Genomic DNA, 22,473 nt, shown 5'->3' on the forward strand with positions numbered 1-22,473 from the left:
AGGATAAATAAACTGGATAAGATGAAAAGGAGCAGAAGATTTACAATATCTCAAAGTACTTTCCCATACCTAAGTTCATTAGCTGTAAAGGGGGAAAGAGTTGCTTTACGATGGAGAAAATCCACAGAAGCAACCTTCATCAAGTGGTTAAATGAACAATAACAGTAACATAATAAGTCCAAATTGTGAGTGGAACTATTGGGTACAAGTGAAAGAATACCATACCACTTTTGTGTTATTTCTGCAGATGATAAATACTCTGAACTTTTCAATCATGAAGATATGTCAGATTGACCCAAACAAGAGACCATCTACAAAATAACTGCTTGTAATCTTCATTCACTAAGAACCAAGGCCAGGAAGTCTTGACTAAGAAACTGTTCAAACTAAAAGAGTCTATAGGCACCAAGCAATTACATGCAAAGGGAGGTCCTAAGCATAATTTCTGACTATTAAATACATTCTGGAGACAAGAGGGAAAAAACACCTCCAGTGGTATCTAAGAATGAGGCGATGACCGCGTAGCAAGGTGAGCTGATGTGGGTGATTGTGTGTGCAGCAGTGTAGGACAGCTTTTCTCTTTTGATAGGAGGTGGATAGCATTTAAAGGTGATCAGATGTCAGTTCAGAAACTCACAGGGAAAGAACAATTCTTTTAACTGTGCTTCTGACTGTTTTATTAGGTCTCAGTCATTACTGATTTTACAAAGAAGAATATGTACAAAAGCAAAACTCCCACACAGTGTTCAACGCCATCCAAGAGCAAGATCAAATTAGCATGTGGTAGCTAAGGTGACTAATTCCCTGCCCCCAAGAAAACACTGCAAGGTATTTTCAGTTACCCATTAGGAAAGGTTTATTTGTTCGCCCCCACTGCTGTTTAAAACCAAATCCATAGGTGGCATCTCTTAAACTCGTTTTTATTTCACAGAAATTTCATCCTTTGGCAATTCATTTTGAAATGTTCAGTATCAAGGCTGTCCAGCTTGGGACAAGGCCAGGCTGCCCCCATGAAAGCCATTCTCCTCACGCCTACCCCCACCCACAGAGCAGGCCCTCAGCAAGGCCAGCCAGCTCCTCCAAGTCAGCGGACAACAGAGATCACCATAATTGATTCAAATTACAAGTTCAGTATTGTACTGTACACAACCAGCATTACACATGCTTGATGTGATATAAGTATATATAATGATACACCAGGTCTCACTTTTAAAGTAAACAAGGTATGCAGGTAACTACAAACTTAAGGCTACTAAACAATCTCATTTTTTACAAAAAAAAAAAAAGTTGTATACACCTTGGCTGTTTCAGAAGCTTAGGATATGTGGACAGAAAATGGAAACAATATTCACCAGCTAGGAATAATCACATTACATGTATTTAAGAATCTTTCCAGCCAAATCATATTCTAAAGAAGTCTATCTTAAAGGGTCAGTGCTAGTTTCCAGGCAGTGTGGTTTCTGTTTGAGGGAATGCAGCCTGACTTCTCTCCAAATCCCAGAAGTGCAAATGCAGACAGACCACCAATTCTCAGGGTGACTCCCACCTGAAACTTCTGGATGGTCCTAGCTCAATGTACTCTCATCCCTATAGCTTCAGCCTCGGCTCACTAGCACCATTTTGACCTGTCAAGCCCAGAGGCAGCATAACTGGAGTTTGGCAACAACTTTCAGTAACTTCAGTGTGTGGGCTAAGTGAGTAATTCATTCTTACCCTGAGGAGAATGCCTGGTGCCTAGACATGGTTTTGATTGTTTGCAGTTTTAATGTAATATACAAAAAAATAGCCAAGCTTGTGATTAATAGCACCATGGAAACATACACAATGGTAGAAAACAGGATAATGAATTGAAGTTGCTTTTGATTCTGGCTAATGTTTCCCTCCACTAATGTCAACCAAGTAAACCCTTTTAACTGAATTTGGAGAAATAAGATGTTTTGCAGAAAACAAGAAATGTTTGTAGGGAGAATGTGAGCAAATTATATTCAGTAGGAAATATCTATGTTGGAGCAGCAAAAGAAAAAAAGTGTAGACATAGCCCCTTAAGCAGAGCGGCTACAGGCTGTTGAATAGACTTGTAGAAGTAATTTTTAAAGGAAAATTGAAGGCAAGAGAAAGCTTCTGAACCCTTTGTGGTCAACTGGGATAGAGAAATTGGAAGATAGTGTTGTGCGAGTATTCATCTATTAGTATGGAATAATATACATCTCAGAGAAAAAAAAAAGCTACAGTTGTGAAGCATCTCCCTCTACTGTCTGATTTTTGAAGGAATGCCCATCCCCACAGACAGAAGATGTGGTCTGAAAATGAGGACAGGCGCTGATCCATGGGTACCCATTTGCTTTGCAGATGAATACCGTTGGCAGCCTTTAATTTTTGTTGTTGTTGATGTGTTTGTTTTACTGGCTGGTATGTTTCTAGGAGCAGATGTAGAGAGAAAGGATTCTACCCCAATGAGGTTTGTTTGTTGAGTACACATGAGCTGGGTCTTCTCTAAGGCTAATTGCAAGAGGATGTTGGTTTTGAGAGAACTCAGCAATACTGAGGCAGTTGTTGAGATCCTATTGTCTGACCGTTGTTAGTCCAGTGAAGGAATCACAAGCAGGAGATGCATATAGTCAAATCAAGTTAGAAGCTCTGTGGTCTAGGAAATGGAATTTCTCATTTCAAGTTTGGAGGTAATAGGCCAATACATGGATGTTAGAGTTCCAATTATGAGGTCGCATCTGTAACAAAAATTTGACATAAATTCTTTAAAAAGCTGTCCATGGGTCACTGCCCTTCAGTGAGCCTTTTCATGTTGCTCTGGTATACACACACACACACACACACACACACACACACACACACACACACCTCCACATCCAAAGGCATATGCTCCATCTGAACTCATCTTCTTTCTGACACTCATCAGCAGCACCTCATTTCCCATGAAGTTTCACCCGACTCTCTGGTCTATACTTAAAGCAGTCGTTGTCTAACTGCTTCCCTTTTAACCAGTCCATCCCTGATTGCAACTGCTTCTCGAGTAGACCATTGTGCTCCTGCTAACTGCTCTGGTTCTATCATCTCACTACTCATCTGCCACCCAGCTTCCTCATTAGGCTTGAGAACAGGTTCATTGGGAGCACAGGGTTCAACTCTGAGATGGGGAAGAGGCCATGTCATCCTCCAGCCCCTCCAAACCACAGATGAAACCAGTACATAAATGCCCCCCCTTCCATCTTCCAGAGCAATCTTGGGAGGCCTCTGGACTTCTGAGAGAGGTCCCAGGAGGTCTAGCCCTGGGAACCCAGGGCTGATACTTGAGTAATGCACCCTAAGCAGCTTCTTGTCTGGTTGTCTTTCCCCAGCCCAAGCTTTCTGGGATCACCTCTCACATAAATTACTTATACCCAAGTCCTTAGCTCAGAGTTTGCTTTTAGCAATCCATTTAAGTCAAAATATGCTGTTATGAGTACAATGATTGAAATGAAGTATGTATTTTTCAGTAGCAAATTAACAAAACAAAGCTCTTCTCAAGTGTCAAATCCAGGCTGTTAACTGGAGTCACATATGGGACATCAATTTCTGTCATTTTTTTTAAATGTATGATGGACCAAAGATGTATTTTTGGCTCCTTTCTCATGCTGGCAGTGAATGACAGCACATACAATATGTGTGTCCCTTAACAAATGAGTAGTGGCAAAGATACAATGACTTCTGTCCCTTTGCCTTCCAACCTTAAAAACATGAGCTGCCCACTAGGGGCGCATCAAACTTCCTGATGTTCCTCAAATTCCACAGCACCCCATTCTAACTCAAGAGAATGGCTCAGAGCTCCATCTGACTGGGAGACTTGAAGCCATCCAAGTTTTCTAAACTTATACATACTTTACATGGAAATATCTGAGCATCTTCATCAAGTTCTTCTCATCTATGCCCTCCACCCCCACCATGGCATCAGCGTACAACTATCTCCCTACTCTCATCTAATAGTCCCGCCTACCTATCTCATCCTCATAAAGCCCCACTCCCTAACTTGTGCATAACCGACAGTCAATAAGTGTCTGTCTTATGACTTAATAATGTTTTTCAACAAAGAAATCTTAGAATCATCCCAATTTTTCAAATACTAACTGGAAAATTTTCTTGCTATAATTGTGGCCTGTGGGTTTTTTGTTGTTGTTTATTTTTAATAGTGATGAGTACTGAATATACTTCAAAGGGTAGAAATTCACCTAAACTTAAAGATTTTTCACAGAAAAAAAATACTAAAATTAAGTCTTATGGACACTTTCCTTTGATTTAAGAAAAAAGGTGCAGGTTTCATCTGAAGAGCCCTCTTCCTTACCCAAGCCCCCACATGCAGCTGTACCTGTGAGCCTGGTCTTTTTAGCTGTCTTTACTGCCGCCATGAACATGTATTCACTATTAGGGTCATGTGCACTGGATCCATACTTCTGAAAGAAAAGAAAAAGTAAGAAACAGCGGGCTGGGAATATGGCCTGGTGGCAAGAGAGCTTGCCTCATATACATGAAGCCCTAGGTTCCATTCCCCAGCACCACATATATAGAAAACGGCCAGAAGTGGCATTGTGGCTCGAGTGGCAGAGTGCTAGCCTTGAGCAAAAAGAAGCCAGGGACAGTGCTCAGGCCCTGAGTTCAAGGCCCAGGACTGGCAAAAAAAAAAAAAAGTAAGAAACAGGTTTTGTCTTCAGCTCTTTCCCACCTCCAAATCTGGTTTTGTTGCTGTTTTGTTTTGTTTTGTTTTGTTTTTACTGCTTCCTATTCTTTGTGAAAGTGATATATGACAAAAGTGTAATAATGAGCTTAGGTTCCTTACCATAGACTCTAAGAGAAAACTAGACAAAAGATTTTCCATTAAAAGAGTCTTCGGTGGAACTTCCTTCCTCTATTTTACCTTAATTATTCCACTTCCCCAGTAGACATACTGTGGGCACAACTATGGGTGGGGGGAGGATAAGGAGGGAAAAAATTGGGGCAAAATGAGGGAGAGGGTAACACTGTTCAGGTACTTGCATAACTGTGACCCCTCTGTATATTATCTTTACAATAAAATTTAAATTAAAAGAACAAAAAAAACCGTTAGACTGGTACAGATGCACACCCTGCCTGGCTCAATACCAGAGGAGCATATACACGTGAATATTTGCATATTCACAAAATATGCAGAATGATTTAAGTTCTTTGAGAATTTGCAGTGTGGACAACTAAAACAAATGTTCCACAGAGAGGGTTTTTTATATCACTGTTGTTGCTTTATTGTTCTGAATAGCTTTCAGCACTTTCCTTTCACAGTAAGGAGTCTAAAAACATATTGGGTAAAGAAGTTAGCAAGTTCTACTACTGGTACCTTCTAAGACTTTCTGACTGCTTTTCTTAATATAACCATTAAATGACATGCAAAGCTAATCTTTTTCCTAACTCCTGAGAAAATTAGATTCAACTATGCACAACACACCTCTAATAATTTTTTTTTAAAAAAAGAGGCATCTATTTTTATATTTTAACCTCCTTGCTGAAAACCTGTCTCCCTTTGGGCCTACTTTCCTACCTATTTTTTAATAATAGTAGTAAAATGTACCCCCGTAAGCCATGTAGTTCTATTTGGAGTGAATTAGGCTATGAAATAAACAATAAACAAGCTCCAGTCCAAGCTATCAGTTTTATCAGTAGGTATAACTTAGGGAAAAAGAATTGTCTACTTGTTCAAATTGCTCTGGCAAGAATAACGTGCAGGGGCTGGGGATATAGCCTAGTGGCAAGAGTGCCTGCCTCGGATACACGAGGCCCTAGGTTCGATTCCCCAGCACCACATATACAGAAAACGGCCAGAAGCGGCGCTGTGGCTCAAGTGGCAGAGTGCTAGCCTTGAGCGGGAAGAAGCCAGGGACAGTGCTCAGGCCCTGAGTCTAAGGCCCAGGACTGGCCAAAAAAAAAAAAAAAAAAAAAAAAAAAGAATAACGTGCAATTTTTGATGAGTAAGTAACTACTATGGAAAATAGAAGAAAAGATACAAATTGCTCACCTTTTTTGTAAACCAGAAAATAAATATGCATCCAAAGATGCATAGTACAACAAAAGCTGCACATCCTATAGGTAACCAAAACTTTAGCTGGCAACAAAGCTGCGATTCTGGGTTAGAAAAAAAAAATAGGTACATCAATGTAAATCACTGAGAATCAAATCTCTTTTTTCATGCTCAATCATAGGCTCTTTGGTAATATTTAAAGGATCTGTTTAACCAAGTAAAGCCTTTCTTCAATACAGTGATGAAATCCAGTGAATGTTAATTAACACCCTCCTCCCAATGACACAGCAAAATACTAGACCTTAAAACATCATTCAAGGATGTTTACAAATGTGGTTTCTAGAAAAGACCTTTCTGTATTTTTGCAAAATGTAGAAAATGTATTGGCATAAGTCAATCATACTTCTTATTTCTTAATTAACTAGAGATAAGTGTCATACTGACCTTTCTGGCTAGGTTGGCTTAGAATTCTAATTCTTAGACCTCAGCCTCCTGAAGAGCTAGCTAGGAATATAGACATGAGCTACCAGCATCTTGTCAACAAATAAGATTTTTATCACTTCACTTTATTCCACAAACCCAACACAAGACCACTATATACCTTAGGAGTAGAGACAATAGCCACTAAGCCACGAATCTGGATATTTTAAAGATAACATGGTCTTATTCTAGCTCAAAAGTCTTATGTGGTTAAACTGCATATTACCAAGAATAAAAATCATTTATTATTGTATTAATAAATTATCTTATGTATTTCATTAAAATTATTTCTTGTCAACTACATATAGGTGAATTCCAACATGAAAGGTGCTATTTATTTGTTTTCATTAGGGAGAAAGTTGTCAAAATATGTATGTACTCCAAGGCCCCAAAGATGAAAGCAATGTCTTACCGTGAATATGCAAATAACCACTAAGAATCTTTGTTCGAAAAGGAGGAGGATCAAAAATTGATAAGTTGCAGAAGTAATAGCCATGAGAGCTGTGCAAGTTATTTAGGGAAAAAATGACAGTGTTGTTGGCTAACTGAGGTTGGCAGGAGTTCAGGTTCTTAGTGGATATGGTATGTCCACTCCCCTTGGTCTTTGAGAGATCACAGAGTGTTTGCTTCCCTCTCTGTAGTTGCATTTTAAACTGTTGGACAGTCTCAGGGTATTTGCACAGAATTTGTACTCCTCCATTGTGGAATGTAAACATCTCATCCTGGGCAGAATCATTGATGTGCTCTGGGTAAAAAGAAAGCAAACAAAGAAAAAGCAACCTTTTATGATAGATTATCCTATTAATTACACTTAAACATAAAAGTAATTTCTTATTTTCATAGTGTCTATTGCACCAAAATGAAAGAACTTCCTATCCAAACACATAAAAGTAGAACATGACAAAAGATAAGACTGAATTCTAGAAAGAAATAAACCTACCCAGAAATGTCCTTGTCACATAGGAATATATAATACATCAAATATTAAGTATCAAAGGGAATATTTAGGTAGTATGTGTTAAACAGATTTAGTCTCTTCCCTCTTCCACAATGGGGACAGATGGCTAACAAAAGAATGTGTAATGATGCACCATAATTCATGCTAGAATTGGAACAGTGTGTGGTATGAGATGGATTATAACTTTCATTGGAAGACCAGGAAACACCCTTTCAAAAGAGTGACTTTAAAATTTTCAGTTCAAGCATAAACATCACTTAGCTAAACAGGGAAGAGAAAGATGTTTAAGAAAGGAGAAATATTAAGAAGATACCTGAAGCTGAAAAGGGATGACTCTATGTAAGTATTTACATTAGACTAATGTTTGATAATGCTCAAACAATACTGATATGTTTTCTCTGAACCAGCTTCACAGAGAACTGAATCAAACCTGATGATAATGGTAAAGCCCAAAATTTTTGCTTACTTGTTTTGCTTTTTAAATAAACTGTAAACACATGGGAGCTAAAATTATTTTTGAAATGTTTAAACATTTTGATCTAATGCCATACTATTTCAAAAGGAGTCATGAAAAAGGGTAATTATCAGTCCGGAGTGTAGCTCAATGGTAGTGCACAAGGCTTTGCATGACTGCTACAGGATTTCTGCATTAATCCATGATAACTTATTAAAATTAATCCACTAAGATTAGGTATTGGGGTGATAGTCAATATTTTCCTTCTTTTGAAATACTATGGCATTTGATCAAAATATTTAAACATTAGTATAACAGTATATCCTGCCATGCTGTGTTCTTAAAGAAGTGCTCTAATTTATACTGAAGGCAGCATGAAGGTCCCATTCGTCCACATCTCTGTACTTGTTTTCTTAAATTCATTTAAGATTTGCTATCATTTCCTATTTTTTATTTAAAATTTTTATCTTTAAAGAGTTATACAAAGGAAGTGTCATTTAACCAAGTGATTTATGAATAAATGCATTTTAATCAGTGTCATCCCCTTCAACATTCTTAATTTTGTGCTATATCCAATGAGTTGACTGCATTCTCTCCCTCTTCCTCCCGTCATTCTTCTACCCTTCTTCCCTGGGTCTCACCCTGCCTCTTGCATGTGCCAATTACCTAGTGCAGATTTTGTTGAGCTTTGACCTTTTATTTATTTAAAAGACAACACTCTACTCTTTAAACTCTCCATAGAGTCTATTATTCTTTAGCTAATTCATTTGTAACCACTTGCATACCACCCATTGTGTTTACTTATAGACTTATAGACATGTATTTTTTCTTAGTATCTCTAGGCTTTCATTTATACTTGTTATATCCTAGGGAACAAATTTTCAGATTGGGGATTTGATTGAAAAAAATAAAATATTCTAGTTTCTAGTGATGGTAGTATAAATTACTCAAAAATAAAACCAAGTGTAGAACAAATGTCTAAAAGTAGTATTAAAGGTATTAAATAGTTGACCCCAAAGATGGAAAATTGCCAAGCAAAAGAAAATACAAAAAACAAAAAACAAAAAAAACAGACACAGAACCCAAAACCTAGAATCCAGAGAGATAACTAGATTCTAGAAGCTGCTTTTTTGTTCTAGAGCAATTGTTGTTCATCCAGGCTCAAACTTTTGTTTTTATATTTTATCTCCAGATTCTGCAAGGTAGGGAATCTAGTGGAAAATGTTCTCCTTGATAAGCCTCATTTCCCAAGAGTTACATCCTTGGAGTACATTTAAACCAAAAGTAATCTGACCTTCATGCAGATTATTACACACATGTAAAATCAGTACAGGTGACTTTGGACAGCTTCACATTTTTTTAATGTTCTAAATACACAGAAGGAAAATAATGCTAGTTTTATTTTTTAAATAGAACCAAGTATGCTAAAGGCAACAGGGAAAGAACTAGCTCCATGCGGTAGGTGTTGTTTACTTTCTATTAAAGGGAAGGACAATTTGCTTGGGGACTTGTTTTTCTGAAGTGCATTTAGTTGCCCTGCTGCTACTTTGATGCTCCTGTCTCAGCCTCTGCTGAGGAAGATAAGATCAGAAGACTGGTTCTCAGTTCCTTTAGACACTTTTAGAGCAAATTTCCCAGAGACTTTAGAATGAAAGCAAGTAAACCACAAAGAGATCCTGGAGCAAAAGTGTCTGTGGCCAGGCACTGTGTACACAAAATAAACAAGAAGCAGTCTCTTCTTTGAGAATTATTTTGTCAGTACTTTACCCAACACAGGTGGCATTTAACAGTGGAACACAGTGCTGTGATTCTCAAAGAAACCCATAGTAGGTTCTGGCTTTACCACCAGTAGGATTCTGTGCCTAGGGTGCCACTTTCATTGTGAGACAAAGAAGTAAAATAAAATTATCTCGAAGTACTTTCCAATGCCCATTTTCTGTGGATTAAAGAATGAGATTGCTAACAACCAAGAGGAATAAAACTTTTTACCCTTGGGTGAGTTCCATTATCTTCTCTTTCAATGGAATATCCCAATAAATCAGGAAATCTTTAAATAAATGAGATGATCTTTCTTGCACACAAAAGTATTTAGGAGGGTTAGAAAGGGTTGAGTTTTGCTTGTCTGGCAGTGCTAAGCGTGTGCCACTGAAATCAGTGGAGGCTCCCATGAATTGTTTCTAGTGGGCACTCTAAATTATTCATTTTTAATTACTGTGATAACCTAAAATCTGCCCCAGTCCTCTTCTTATTTTTAAGTGTAGGGATAAGAAGGCTCAGGCTTTCATATATCTAATGTTCCATTTTTCTCTCAGGAAAAAACTCTTTGACAACATGGAAATGTTTTCAGCCCTGAAAGCTAATCAATTACCTCAAGATTACATTAGCACTCAAAGACCAGGTATGCTGACATAGCAATTCTCCTTAGCCTTTTCTAGCATTCAGAAAAATAATATCAAAAGGAGAATGTCACTAATGAAAATGTAATTATTTTCAATTAATAGACAATCTAAGGGAAATCTGAATACATGAGTATCTTACAATTACAGAAGAATCTACACACTTTTCTCTTCTCCCTTTGGATCTTCTTATCTCTAATATTCAACCTGGAGTACTGTTTGAAACCATTAGCATTTATACCCACTGTCTGTTTTGAGTGATGGGATGTCAAATTTGGTTAATTCTGTTGAATGTCCCCCTCAATCTCTTATTGCTGTTTCTTCCTTTCTCTCACATTTATATTGCTGTCACCTAACATAATAAATATTACATTTTATTTTTAAATATCATAATACATTTATGTGTGTACTATACTTATGGATAATATAAAATGTTGTATTATAAATATTACAATATAAAATCTTGTTTCAAAATGTCTCCTCTCCCATTGCCTTTGATATGTTCATTACTTTTCCATACATGTTATCTGCATGACTAATAAATTCCTAGCTACATTATTTGTCTGTGTTTCAAGTGTCCTATAAACACCCTCACTTTTGCAGTTCTTGTTTCCTGTAAAATGACTTAACCATGCAAACTCAGAAGTATTAAACTAGAACAGAAAGTCTTTTGTATACAGACAACTGAAGGCCTAGATAAATTAAGATATTTGCCTCACGTCAAAAAGTTTCTTGGTTCAATCCATGACTAAAGTACCTCTAGCAACAGCCAATGGAAGCAGATAATCAATGATGCTAGACAGTGATCACTAACAGCCAAGTCTTAGAGGATCACTAACAGCCACATCTTAGAGAATCACTGATAAACATTTGTCAGCAGAAAGCCCTTCTGTGTACCTCTGTTTATGTCCAACAGAATCTACCGACTTCTTTTCCACTTCAGATACAACTGATTCAATCATTATTCTTTTTCTCTGAGACCTGCAGCATCCTAAATTTTAGCCTTCCCTCGTGCCCATTCATATCCATCCTCAGATCCCCACGTGGCACAGCTTTCTCATTACATGAGAATAATGGTACTTCCTCAGTTACCATTGAGTATCCAACCCAATGTACACACCAAGTCATTTTCTACCATACCATCTGAGGCATAAAATATTTGTCACTGGTCTATTTATTTGTCTACTTATTTATTGTCTGATTACCCCCACATAACATAAGCTCAAGATCAAGGACCTTACTGGTCATTCACAGCTTCATCCATAATATCTACAATAGCACCCAGGAGATTGCACATTGCAATAAATATTTATAAGATAGATGGATGCATGCATAGATGAACGCATGCAAATATAGAACTCAGTGACATTGTAAATATGGGGAGATAATACATGGAATATAAGAACTGAGAGGGGTCTTAGAAATGGTCAAAGTAAAACTTTTATTGTATATTTTTCATTCAGACTTATCTAGTTAAACTGAAGCCAGAAAAGTTAATGCCTTTCCAGGATTCTATAACAGCAAAGATATGATCTCAGAGTTAGCTATCCTGTGTTGGTTTTCTTCTGGAAATAAGTACATAAAGCTACATACTCATGCATATGAGTCTCCTGATACCTGTGATATCAGGTTCTAAGAAAAATTATCTGCCCAAACTTTAAAGAAAAAGGCTCTTTTCTGCAAATGACTATCAGATTCAAAAAGACTTGTTCAACTGAATGATGACCTTCTTGGCTCTTTTGTGGCCACAGAGGGAAGGACAGTTTAAGCCTGGTTGATTCTTTAGATTTTCCAAAGTGTGCAGTAATTAAATTCACCTAGTTAGTGCTAGGACATGAGTCCTGGACCAACAGTAGTTCAAATAGACCTGGGTGATTATAAAGATATTGTGTTGGTGAGTTGCAATATAAACACCATATATATTATATCAAAGAATATAGCTGCAAGCCAAGTGCTGGTGTCCTATACTTGTGAATCCTAGCTACGAAGGAGGCTAAGCTCTCGGGATTATGATTCAAAGCCAGCCTGGACAGGCAAGTCCAGGAGACTCATTTCCAATTACCCCCTCCTCCAAACACACACACACACAAAAGATATATCTGTTTAGATCCTGGTTCTAAGTCTTAAAATCTGGATGTTAAGTATAAATTTGTATTTTTCTACCCATATCTGTTTTGTTACTGCTGTTGAAATAGATAATGTTTACTCTAGCAAATAGGTACAATATATTTAGACTCACATTGAATACCAATAGAGCTCAAACCTGGTACCTGCAGCTATGATTTTTATAACATTATTACTGATATATCAATAGTCTAATAATGTTTTCAAGATTCAAATCAGAACTTTATGTCAAGTTTTGAAGTTTTTAGATTTTTCAAAGTTAAGAGCATTTCCCTCTCCTTTTAGAGATCTGGTGAGAAAATCTCTGGAGAAAGGTCACCCCCAGCCCCACCCCAGTTTGTACTATAGCTCAGAAGAGACCATTGAAATTTTATTCTTTTAAGTATCTTAAGTATTTTCATTTCTCAATATAAAATAATCTGGCTAGGAGAGTTAGCTTGTTAGTTTAAAAGTAAATATGCAAGGGGTGGTATGCAAGTGTATGCAAATGTATTCATTCATGGGAATATGGTAGATTCAAGGGAAAACTCAAACCATGTAATTCTTAAGAAGGACAAAATCAGGGGCTGGGGATATAGCCTAGTGGCAAGAGTGCCTGCCTCGGATACACGAGGCCCTAGGTTCGATTCCCCAGCACCACATATACAGAAAACGGCCAGAAGCGGCGCTGTGGCTCAAGTGGCAGAGTGCTAGCCTTGAGCGGGAAGAAGCCAGGGACAGTGCTCAGGCCCTGAGTCCAAGGCCCAGGACTGGCCAAAAAAAAAAAAAAAAAAGGACAAAATCAAAATTCAGCAAAATAAAACACTGGGAAGTATATACCCAAAAGGGGTGGGGTAGAGTCAAAGGGGAAGGAGTCCATACATGAAGAGGAGAAGAGGAGGGGAATGCAATCAAGAATTTAATGTAAATCCTACAAAATTAAGAAGAGTGAGGGAAGGAGTGGGTGGGGAGGGATGGATAAGAATGTTGAAAGAAATGGCATTGATCAAGTTATCTAGTATTCATAAACTGCTTGATTACATGGCAACTCCTTTATACAACTACTTAAAGATAATAAGGGACATATGCAATAAAAACAGCAAAAAGTATATAATCTGGCTAAGACTCTTTGCAGACAGTTGTATTATTCCTGGTTGAAAATCCTTTGGAGAAAACATTTAGAGAACATGCATGGTGCAGGGGTGCAAAATGGATCAGCAGTGTGACTTTATTCTCTTTACCTCAGACATCTAACCACAAAAGTCTCAGTGATAGAAAGATAAGATTCCCTGAGTCTGCAGTTACTGATGGTGCTTATTAAACACATTTTCTATAATCAAACAGATAAGCCCTAGCTTAGCACAGCAAGAGAATGAGACATGAGAGTCAAAGTTCTAATAATTATAATGCTTACATTAGATTTTAGTGACATTTGATCTTTTACTAAGAAATTCCGGCATTGCTAAAAATGTGCTTCCTACCACATTTTCACCTTCCATGAAAATAATTCTTTTTTTAATGAGGCAACAAGCTAATACTTTCAGAATCTTGGCCAGTAGATTTTTAAATATGTATCATTTCTATACTTCGACTATGACTGAAAGTCATCTATGACCTCAAGAAGCGATAGAGCCTAGAGATGGAGGGAGGATTGGTAAGATAAAACTCCATCCAATTTAAATTTCAAACATTTAGAAAAAAGAACTTAAAATGTGAAGGAAGATAAAGCAAAAAAATAAATAAATAAATAACCCAAGAAGAACACACACACACACACACACACACACACACACACACACACACACACTGTGTGAATTTGCTTCTAATCTCCAAGGAACCCTCCAAGGCATACAAAGCAACCCTTAGTTCTCTAAATGCATACAATAAGAAAAATGAAATATTCATTTTCTCTTGGTTAGAAGTTATTTTCTTTGTGGAAAATGGAGATTCCCAGAGGTGTTATAAAAGTCTGCAGCAATATTCACCAAGTAATTAATTTGCAAATAAGTTACTTTGTTAGTTATTCCATTGCCATTGATTTAAAATTATCCTATTAGGGAAATCACATGAGATTAAATGAACCTAGGAGGGAGGGAGAGAGGGTTTAATCCACACTCCTAAATACACACTTTGCTCCCTATTTCTCAGTTGCTGGGCGAAGCTCTTTGGACATAGGAATGAGGACTTTGCTCTGGGAATTCATTTATATCTGCAGCTCTACTTTCAACCACAGAAACCCATTTTTGTTTGTAATCTACAGTTTGGCCCATCAGTCTTTTGTTTCTAATTCCTCTCTAAATATCTCTCTGGATATACTCTTAACACACAAAGTGCAACATTTCCATATTGAATTCAATATTCATTCATAATCCCAAATCCCTATTCTTTTTTTTTTTTTTTTTTTTTTTTTTTTGCCAGTCCTGGGCCTTGGACTCAGGGCCTGAGCACTGTCCCTGGCGTCTTTTTGCTCAAGGCTAGCACTCTGCCACTTGAGCCACAGCACCGCTTCTGGCCGTTTTCCATATATGTGGTGCTGGGGAATCGAACCTAGGGCCTCGTGTATCCGAGGCAGGCACTCTTGCCACTAGGTTATATCCCCAGCCCCAAAATCCCTATTCTTTTAAGGAGTTACTTGACTGGATGGAGAGCCTTCAGTCTTCCTTTCTCCCTCTCCCTGACTTTCCTCATCTAAGTGGTCATTAAGTACCATTGACTACAGCTCCTGGATACAACTTGAGGCCCATCTTTCCTTTCTAGTCTCACCTGCAGAACCAGCCTCCACCTGACATCAGGCTCTTCCTTCCATGTACTTCCTCCAGGCTGCTCCCAAAATAGGGTTTCTAAAAAGCCTTTCATTTCCCACTTTAAAAGTTTCCCTGTTGCTTGTAAGGTAAATATCCTATCACTTTGGCATGACACAAAATACTTTCACAATCCTTCAAGCCACACTGAGGTTTTTGGCCATTCTTTTCACTTCAGTACTTCTGTTCCCTCAAACTAAAGCATTCTATTACTTTGTCTGATTAGAAACCTTCATTCTCTCTTTAAGAGCCACTTTTAAATGTCAGCTCCTCTCTTTTGAGCTATTCCTTAGATTCCCACAGAGTCCTAACTCTACCCTCTTAACAATGCCTTGCTCAGATTGACATATTGGGTCATAATTATTCTTATCTTATTCATTTAGCCATGATCTCTACATTGGTAAGGATTGCATCATAGTTGTCTAAATAAACTCAAGACCCAGAACTGTTACAGTAGAGACTCAGCAATATGTTCAGTGGATAAACAGAAGAACATGGACACTGTGTATGACATTGGCAAACGCCCTTAGGATGTGCCACGGTGAGAAAATAAGAGTAGAACAAGAGATACTATTTTCCAGGTACTGGGAAACACTTATTTCCCAGTTCACAGGTAAAGACTGAAACTGAATGATGCCAGCTAATTCTTGGGACCCCAGTAGCTTTCAGGGGTTTCCATACAACAGCAGCATCAGCCACATGTGAGTATTAATGCTTCGTGCCCTAGATATAGGGCACTGTTAAGTACGCTATAGGAAGTATATCATTTTCTTCTCATAATCATCTTTTATGTCAAATTGCCTATTTTTATACCTGTTTTTAGATAGGGAAACTGAGGCTGGAGTAACTGTCCCAAGGTGATAAAGCAATATGAAGCAGAGCCATAATTTGAACCTACACAATCTGATCCCAAGGGCCACATACAGAATGTGTCTCTTTACTCAATAATCTAGTCCAACTCCTCATCTTAAAGAAAGTAAAGCTTAATATCCAAAAGGACATGCTGTGAAATAAGAAGCTTTTAGCATGAAACGAAATATAACCATTTTCAGATATTTCTTCTCCTTCAAAGTACATTGGACATATTTTTGCCACATATAGAGGACTATTTTTATATACATGTTCCATGATTGAAAGGGACATATCATATAGCCAAAAGTTTTAAAATAATTTCTTTGATATGTAATTGTGCATGCTTCACACTAATTTCTGTAGCTATTTTTATTCACTAACCTTTGTGTATTAAGCTTCCCTATGTATTGAAACTTGAAAAAAAAAATGTCTGAGTTCTTGTTCTGGCAACCTCAGTTCCCAGTGATGGCTTTGCCTGCAGAAATGTACAGAAATGGATTCATGTAGATAAGAAACTTCCACTACAATTAGATGAGTGCAATCATACATTTCCATGGGATTTTTTCATTAGCAGTGGATAGTACACAATAAAAAAAGACCTTTAGTTATGAGTTCAGTGAATACTTGACTTGTTACTGAATAAATGAATTCTCCAAGCTGAGTCCTAAGACAATGTTAACATTAACTTCAAGAAAAAGAAAATTTGATTTCCCAAATTGGAAGAAAGTTATTTTAAAAGATCTTTACAGGCATATGGAAAGTGCTCCATTAATCACACCTCCATTAATGTGGCTCAAACAAGTTTTGTCAGGACTGGTGGTAAACTGAATCCATATTCTTGAGTCTGCCACCTGCTCAGGAACAGGCTATTTCTTCTTCACTTTTCCTCAGACAGAGTAGGTAAGCATCAGTATTATACAGTATTATACAGTATTATACATCAGTATATACATATATATATCAGTATTATACAGTATACAGGAGGTTCATATCCCCAGTTCCTGATCTCTTTTGAAACTTATAAATCCTTGCCTATTTTGGTCAACCTCTGAAGCCAAACCATTGAAAACAGATCACTTTTGACTGACAGCTTTAATTTATACCTCAGAATCTATACTTACTTACGTTCCACACTCCAAAATATAATTTTCCATTTTAGAAGAAATTTTTAAATGCCAATTTTTTTTCATTTTTGCATAGAGTAACCAAAATGTAACACATGATAGTTTGTTGATTAGAAGATCCACTCAATGGTGCCACTCCCACAGAAAATGTGACTTTTTCTTTAGTTATCTCAGTCTACAAATGATTTTAAAGTACACTTTTTTAAATGGGAAAGCCTCACAAGTCATTTTACATATAAAACTCAATATTCTTTGAATAGGGAGTCATAACTGTATTTTTTAAGCCAAGCAAGGCTACAGGTCTTTTTGTGAGTACAGCTGGGATGAGACCTTAGATCTTCCCAACACAAGTACATTTTTCTTTAACCAAGAAGTGGACATATGCTCCTGCTAACTTAGACACTCTAACTTTCCTTTTTATCTAAGAGAGTTGTTAACAAGTAACCCAAGTTACAGCACCATTTATTTTACTATAGATGAGAGACTCCTGGATTCAAAGTCTTACATGAGAATGATAGACATCTCTAGAAAGTTGGAGGGAAAGCAGAAGCAAAGATATGACTAAGTAAATCAAATGAAGATAAAGCTTGAGTCTAGAGATTTAAAAGCCCCACTGAAAACAGAGAAACAGAGTTGTGTGCTGGTAGGATTCCTAGATACCAATGTTAAAATGAATGGCTTTTAAAACTACAGAATTGTAGATAGATGTTGTTGTTGTTGTTGTTTTAAAGTTACTACTTAAAAAAAGTAAGAACTCCTCACTCACAATCGTCAAAGCCAGCAGATACTGGATGACAATCTCCAAATTACTCAGAGGTAAGACAGCAGCCCATGAGGAATCCCAGCCACCTTGCAGGGTGAAATAAAGACAGCTTTGCTTGTGCTGAGGTTCAAGAGACAGATGGGTCTGAAGACCATAACCACTGGATCACGACAGAGGTTACAAGACAGATGCCAATGTCCAGAATGGTGCTGTCACTGAAGTGTTCAGGAAAGAGTCATGAAACAGGAAAGTAATATTGCAAGAGGAAACCCAGTAAGGATGTGCCACTATGAATTGTAAATGATTTGCATAAACCCCAGGTAGAGAGCAGGTATTCTGAATATGGGAAGGAAAGAACACTTCTAAATTCTCATGCTAGTGCATGGGCAGAGAGCAAGGCACACCAGGCAAGGAGATTCTCATATTTCAACACAAGAATAAATCAATAGGGCTGAGATGTGGTTCACTGGGAGACCATTTGTCTAGCATATGCATTGCCATGGTTTAAGTCCCCAAAACTACAACAAAAACAGTAAATAATAAAAGTTCAATGACGATACTTTGAGCATGACTATGACCTAGTAAATTAAGAACTATGGGCAACCTTCCAAAATTTACTAGAAGAAAACAGTTACGTAGAAATTTCATTAGATTTACAAGATGTCAAGAAAAGAGGAGAGAGAAGGAGGAGAAGGAGGAGGGAGAAAGAGGAAGAAGAAAAAGATTCAACAACAAAGAAAAGTAAGTGGCTATATTGCAGAAATAAGATCAAGAAAAATAAGTGGTAATCAATATTGAAGGAACAAAATCAAGTACCAGTTTGTTCTGTTGAGGGGATATGCCTTCAGTTCATCTAGCAAAAATCATGGGAGAGATGGGTGAGAATGTTGAAAGGAGTGACATTAATCAAGATGCATTTTATTTATAAACTGCTTTGTTTAATGACAACTCCTTTGTACAACTACCTTATGTTTTTTAAGATTGTCTTTCTACAATAAAGTAGTCTTTCTTTCAGCAGACCACCCACCAGGTCATCGCTTACAAGGCCCTAGAAAGGGGCCCTTCTAAATGCAGCTAGAGGTTCATTTTTCCTCCAGATTCTTCTATTAAGCAGTCTCCTACCCTTCCAGATTTATTCAAGGACTTCATTAACTTTTGAGTTGAGAGCCATCTAAAACTGGGAACATTAAAATTCACAACCTTCATAATTCTCTAACCCAACAACAAAGTTAGTCAGAATTTCTCTCCCATGAGATTCATGTTACATATCTGCTCCTTCAATAGAGTTTAGAAAGAATGCAGATGTTGTAGTCAAATACACTAAGATAAGAACTGTGGTTCCACCACTAACTACTACGTAATGATCACTTAGCTTTTTGTGTGCTGATTCCTTCTTTAAGAAAAGATTGAAAACAAAGCCCACATCTTCTAGGCATGACAAAATCTACAGAGTTGTGAAGATTGAAGAATATGACACAGAGGCCAGATATGGTGATATACACCTTCAATCCTAGCCACTCGAGAGATGGAGACAGGAGGGTCATGGTTTGAAGCCAGCCCTAGCAAAAGTTAGGAAATCCCATTTCAAAACCAAATTGGACATGATGTTGTACACCTGTGGTCCTGACTACTTAAGAAGTAGAGGTAGGACAATCATGGTTCCAAGCCAGCCTGGCCAAAGTTGTTATAAGATCCTATCTGAAAAACAAACTATATAGAAGCCCTGGGGTCATGGCTTAAGAGAGAGCGCATGTTTAAGCATAAGGTCCTAAAGTCAACTTTGTATTACAAAAAAAAAAATGTGTATGACAGATGACCTATGGGTATTTAGTTTACTTGAATTTAGCCCTTTGGGGTTGTTTTTTCAATGGAACCTCCTGGGCCTATCTATGCATCATAGTGTTATTTTGAATATGGCGACTGCTGTTTCCTCTATTACCACTTTTAGCCATTCATGTCCCTAGTTTTGCCACCTGATGGATTGGAAAGTAGAACGCCACATAACTTGGTTTTCTGTGTGGTAAGAATGATCCTTACTCCTATTCATTTGGAATCTCAGACAAATATTATTCCAGAAGTATGATTTATTTATCAATTTGGCAACCTGTAATGATGCTATGTAAGTCTGGATCCATCCTTCTACAGAAATAACAGCAATTCTAACTCATAAATATCTTGATCATCAATACTGTAACTGCCCCCAGTAGGTTTGACATACTGAAATGCCTTGTGTCAGTACAAATAAATCCTGCCGTGATTTGTACAAATGTTCTCAGAAGAAAATCCAAACCTTTATACTCTAAGTAGTCTAGCCTCTGCTTTCCTTTCTAGCCTTATCTTCCCTACCCCTACCCTCCTCCCTTTCTGGGCTATCTCTGTCTCCCAGTCCTCTTGCCTTACTTCATTCTTCCATTCTTTCCTGACCGAGGGTTTGCATGTACTTTTCCCATACTACAATATGTTATTCCCACATTTATACTATTCTCTCTGCATTGGTTCCTTCTTATCTTTTGAATGTCCAGTACCAGTTCCAAAGAAAATTCTTCAATGAGTCCTGCTCTCCAACCCTGGCTACATACTCACTCCATCTGGTCAGGTTCCCTGGTATGTTCTTTCATATAACTGATTTTTTCATCTATACTTATTACCAGTTATGAGACTGTTTGTTTCATTCCATAGCACTCAGTCTGTTTCAGAAGAGCAGGGAATCACTGGTGCTGCTCATAGTTGTATACACAGCAGCTAGCACATTGCCTTCTGTTGGCCAAGTCTCTGTGCTGCATGAATGAACAGACAAGTGAGTGAGTGAATGAATGAGTGGATGAATTTCTATTCCGGTGTTCTTCATAGACCACTCAGGCTGCCAAAGGACTTCATGAGGTTGGAGAAAAGATATAGTTAAACAAGTAGGCACCCCAGAATTACTCTTGGCATTGATTCCAAATATAACTTCATTTCTCTTTTACTTAAGAGCATTCAAGTAACTTTGAGACAGTACAAGATCAAACACTGGATTCATCCAATTTTAGTTTTGACACTTTTTGGAGAAGAAACTAATGTTTATTTCTGGAAAAATACATTTCTAGATAAGATTATACCTACCAGAAATTCTGCCTCTACATTTCCTATTAATGGAACTTCCATCACTTAACTTCACTTTGTTTATCCCAGTCTCAATAGCAAGATTCAGAGTAAAGAGAAAAGGAAAATAGTACGAAAATGTATTGAGTAAGAAGTATCAGAAACACATATAGTAGCTTATAGGTATCCTTGTTTAAACAATTCATACAGATGCTGGCAATACTATCCAAGAGAAAGAATAAAAGATTATTGAATGATTTTTTAATACAGGAGTAGAGGAGGAGTATTTTTAATCATACACTCCTCCTTGGCCTTTTGAGGAGCCCTGATACCTAGTATTAATAAAACCCCAATGGCAACCTATACATTTCAAACAATGCACCATCCAGGTAGGAATTAAATCAAAATCCTTCTTTTTGAAGCCATTCCATTTTATTTTCTTTCATAGAATTCCCAGTCCAAATGCCAGAGCTATTTGATTTTCACTCTGTTGACACAAGTCAGTTTGTCTTTCATCTTTTGCTGAGAATAGTAAGGCACTCTTCTATTTTATCCACTAGCAGATAACTCCAAGCAGGTAATTTAAAAATTTAATGGCCTTTGAACATATTTCTTCATGTTAAAATACACTAGCAAAGACAGCAAGGCAGACTCCATGCCATCAGCAGTGATATGGGCGACAGTGCCCTTAGCCATGTGTTTGGACTATTCTGAAATCTTTTCTTGTTTTTAAAACACAAGACCCTCTTTTCATTTGATGCCTAATTTCTCTATTTTTTGTTGATTGCTCAGTAGAATTACCGCATAAAAAAGCATATGATAGTCACTCACCTGCTAGGACTTCAATTTGGAAGACAAAGACAAAGACATACCAGAGGTCTGACCTCATGTTTGCCAGAAACAGATGCACCCGTCTCCTACTGTGCTCAAGAATAATCTTGTGCCCCTGTTCATCGTTGTTTGTCTTTATTTGCTAGAAAGGAAGTGGGTTTTGTGGGAGTTGTTGCAGTGTCACAGCTTCTATCTAGCGAAGGGCTTGTCTTTTCATTGATACCAGGAGCTGTAGAGGAGGCATTCTTGCTTATAGGAGTGAAGTGTACAGTCCACAGATCATTGATGGTCATGACTTTACACTTATTCTGATTTCAACAAAACAGTCTCTTCCTTTAGGAGCCCTTTGTTTCAAAGTGCCTCTGGATCAAGAATTCTGGGGACCAACAGGATCAACAAATATCCACATACTGAATAAGCCACATTCCTGTCTTAAAATGTTTGCTCCAGAGATGGCCAGGCCTTCTTCGAATAGGACAAGAAATCAATGAAATTACTAAGAAAGTTAAGGTGAAGGAATCTGAAAGGGTAGTGTCACAGGAAGAGGAGAAACAATATTTACAGTGGAGATGTGATTCAAGTGTTAGATTACCAGC

The 22,473-nt window shown here is 37.6% G+C and overlaps 1 protein-coding gene across 1 annotated transcript; it reads right to left on the reverse strand.

The window, feature by feature from the left end:
- Positions 1 to 1,202: 1,202 nt before the first annotated feature.
- On the reverse strand, positions 1,203 to 21,955 carry Icos (inducible T cell costimulator). The gene is made up of 5 exons (XM_048344905.1): positions 21,878 to 21,955; positions 6,927 to 7,259; positions 6,032 to 6,138; positions 4,358 to 4,442; positions 1,203 to 2,726 (listed from the first exon to the last, which is right to left on the reverse strand). Exons 1-5 carry the CDS (start codon positions 21,933 to 21,935, stop codon positions 2,713 to 2,715), a joined length of 597 nt encoding a protein of 198 aa, XP_048200862.1. The 5' UTR covers positions 21,936 to 21,955; the 3' UTR covers positions 1,203 to 2,712.
- Positions 21,956 to 22,473: the final 518 nt, after the last annotated feature.

The sequence above is a fragment of the Perognathus longimembris genome, chromosome 4 (genome assembly GCF_023159225.1).
Source record: "Perognathus longimembris pacificus isolate PPM17 chromosome 4, ASM2315922v1, whole genome shotgun sequence".
Lineage (NCBI taxonomy): Eukaryota > Metazoa > Chordata > Mammalia > Rodentia > Heteromyidae > Perognathus > Perognathus longimembris.

Excerpts from the sequence above, each read along its gene's own strand:
- Icos (XM_048344905.1), bottom strand. The coding sequence starts at position 21,935 with ATGAGGTCAGACCTCTGGTATGTCTTTGTCTTTGTCTTCCAAATTGAA. Across the intron at positions 7,260-21,877 it reads CCAAATTGAAGTCCTAGCAG|AGCACATCAATGATTCTGCC; the intron begins GTGAGTGACTAT and ends CTTTTTACCCAG. Across the intron at positions 6,139-6,926 it reads TGGTTATTTGCATATTCACG|AATCGCAGCTTTGTTGCCAG; the intron begins GTAAGACATTGC and ends TTTCTAACCCAG.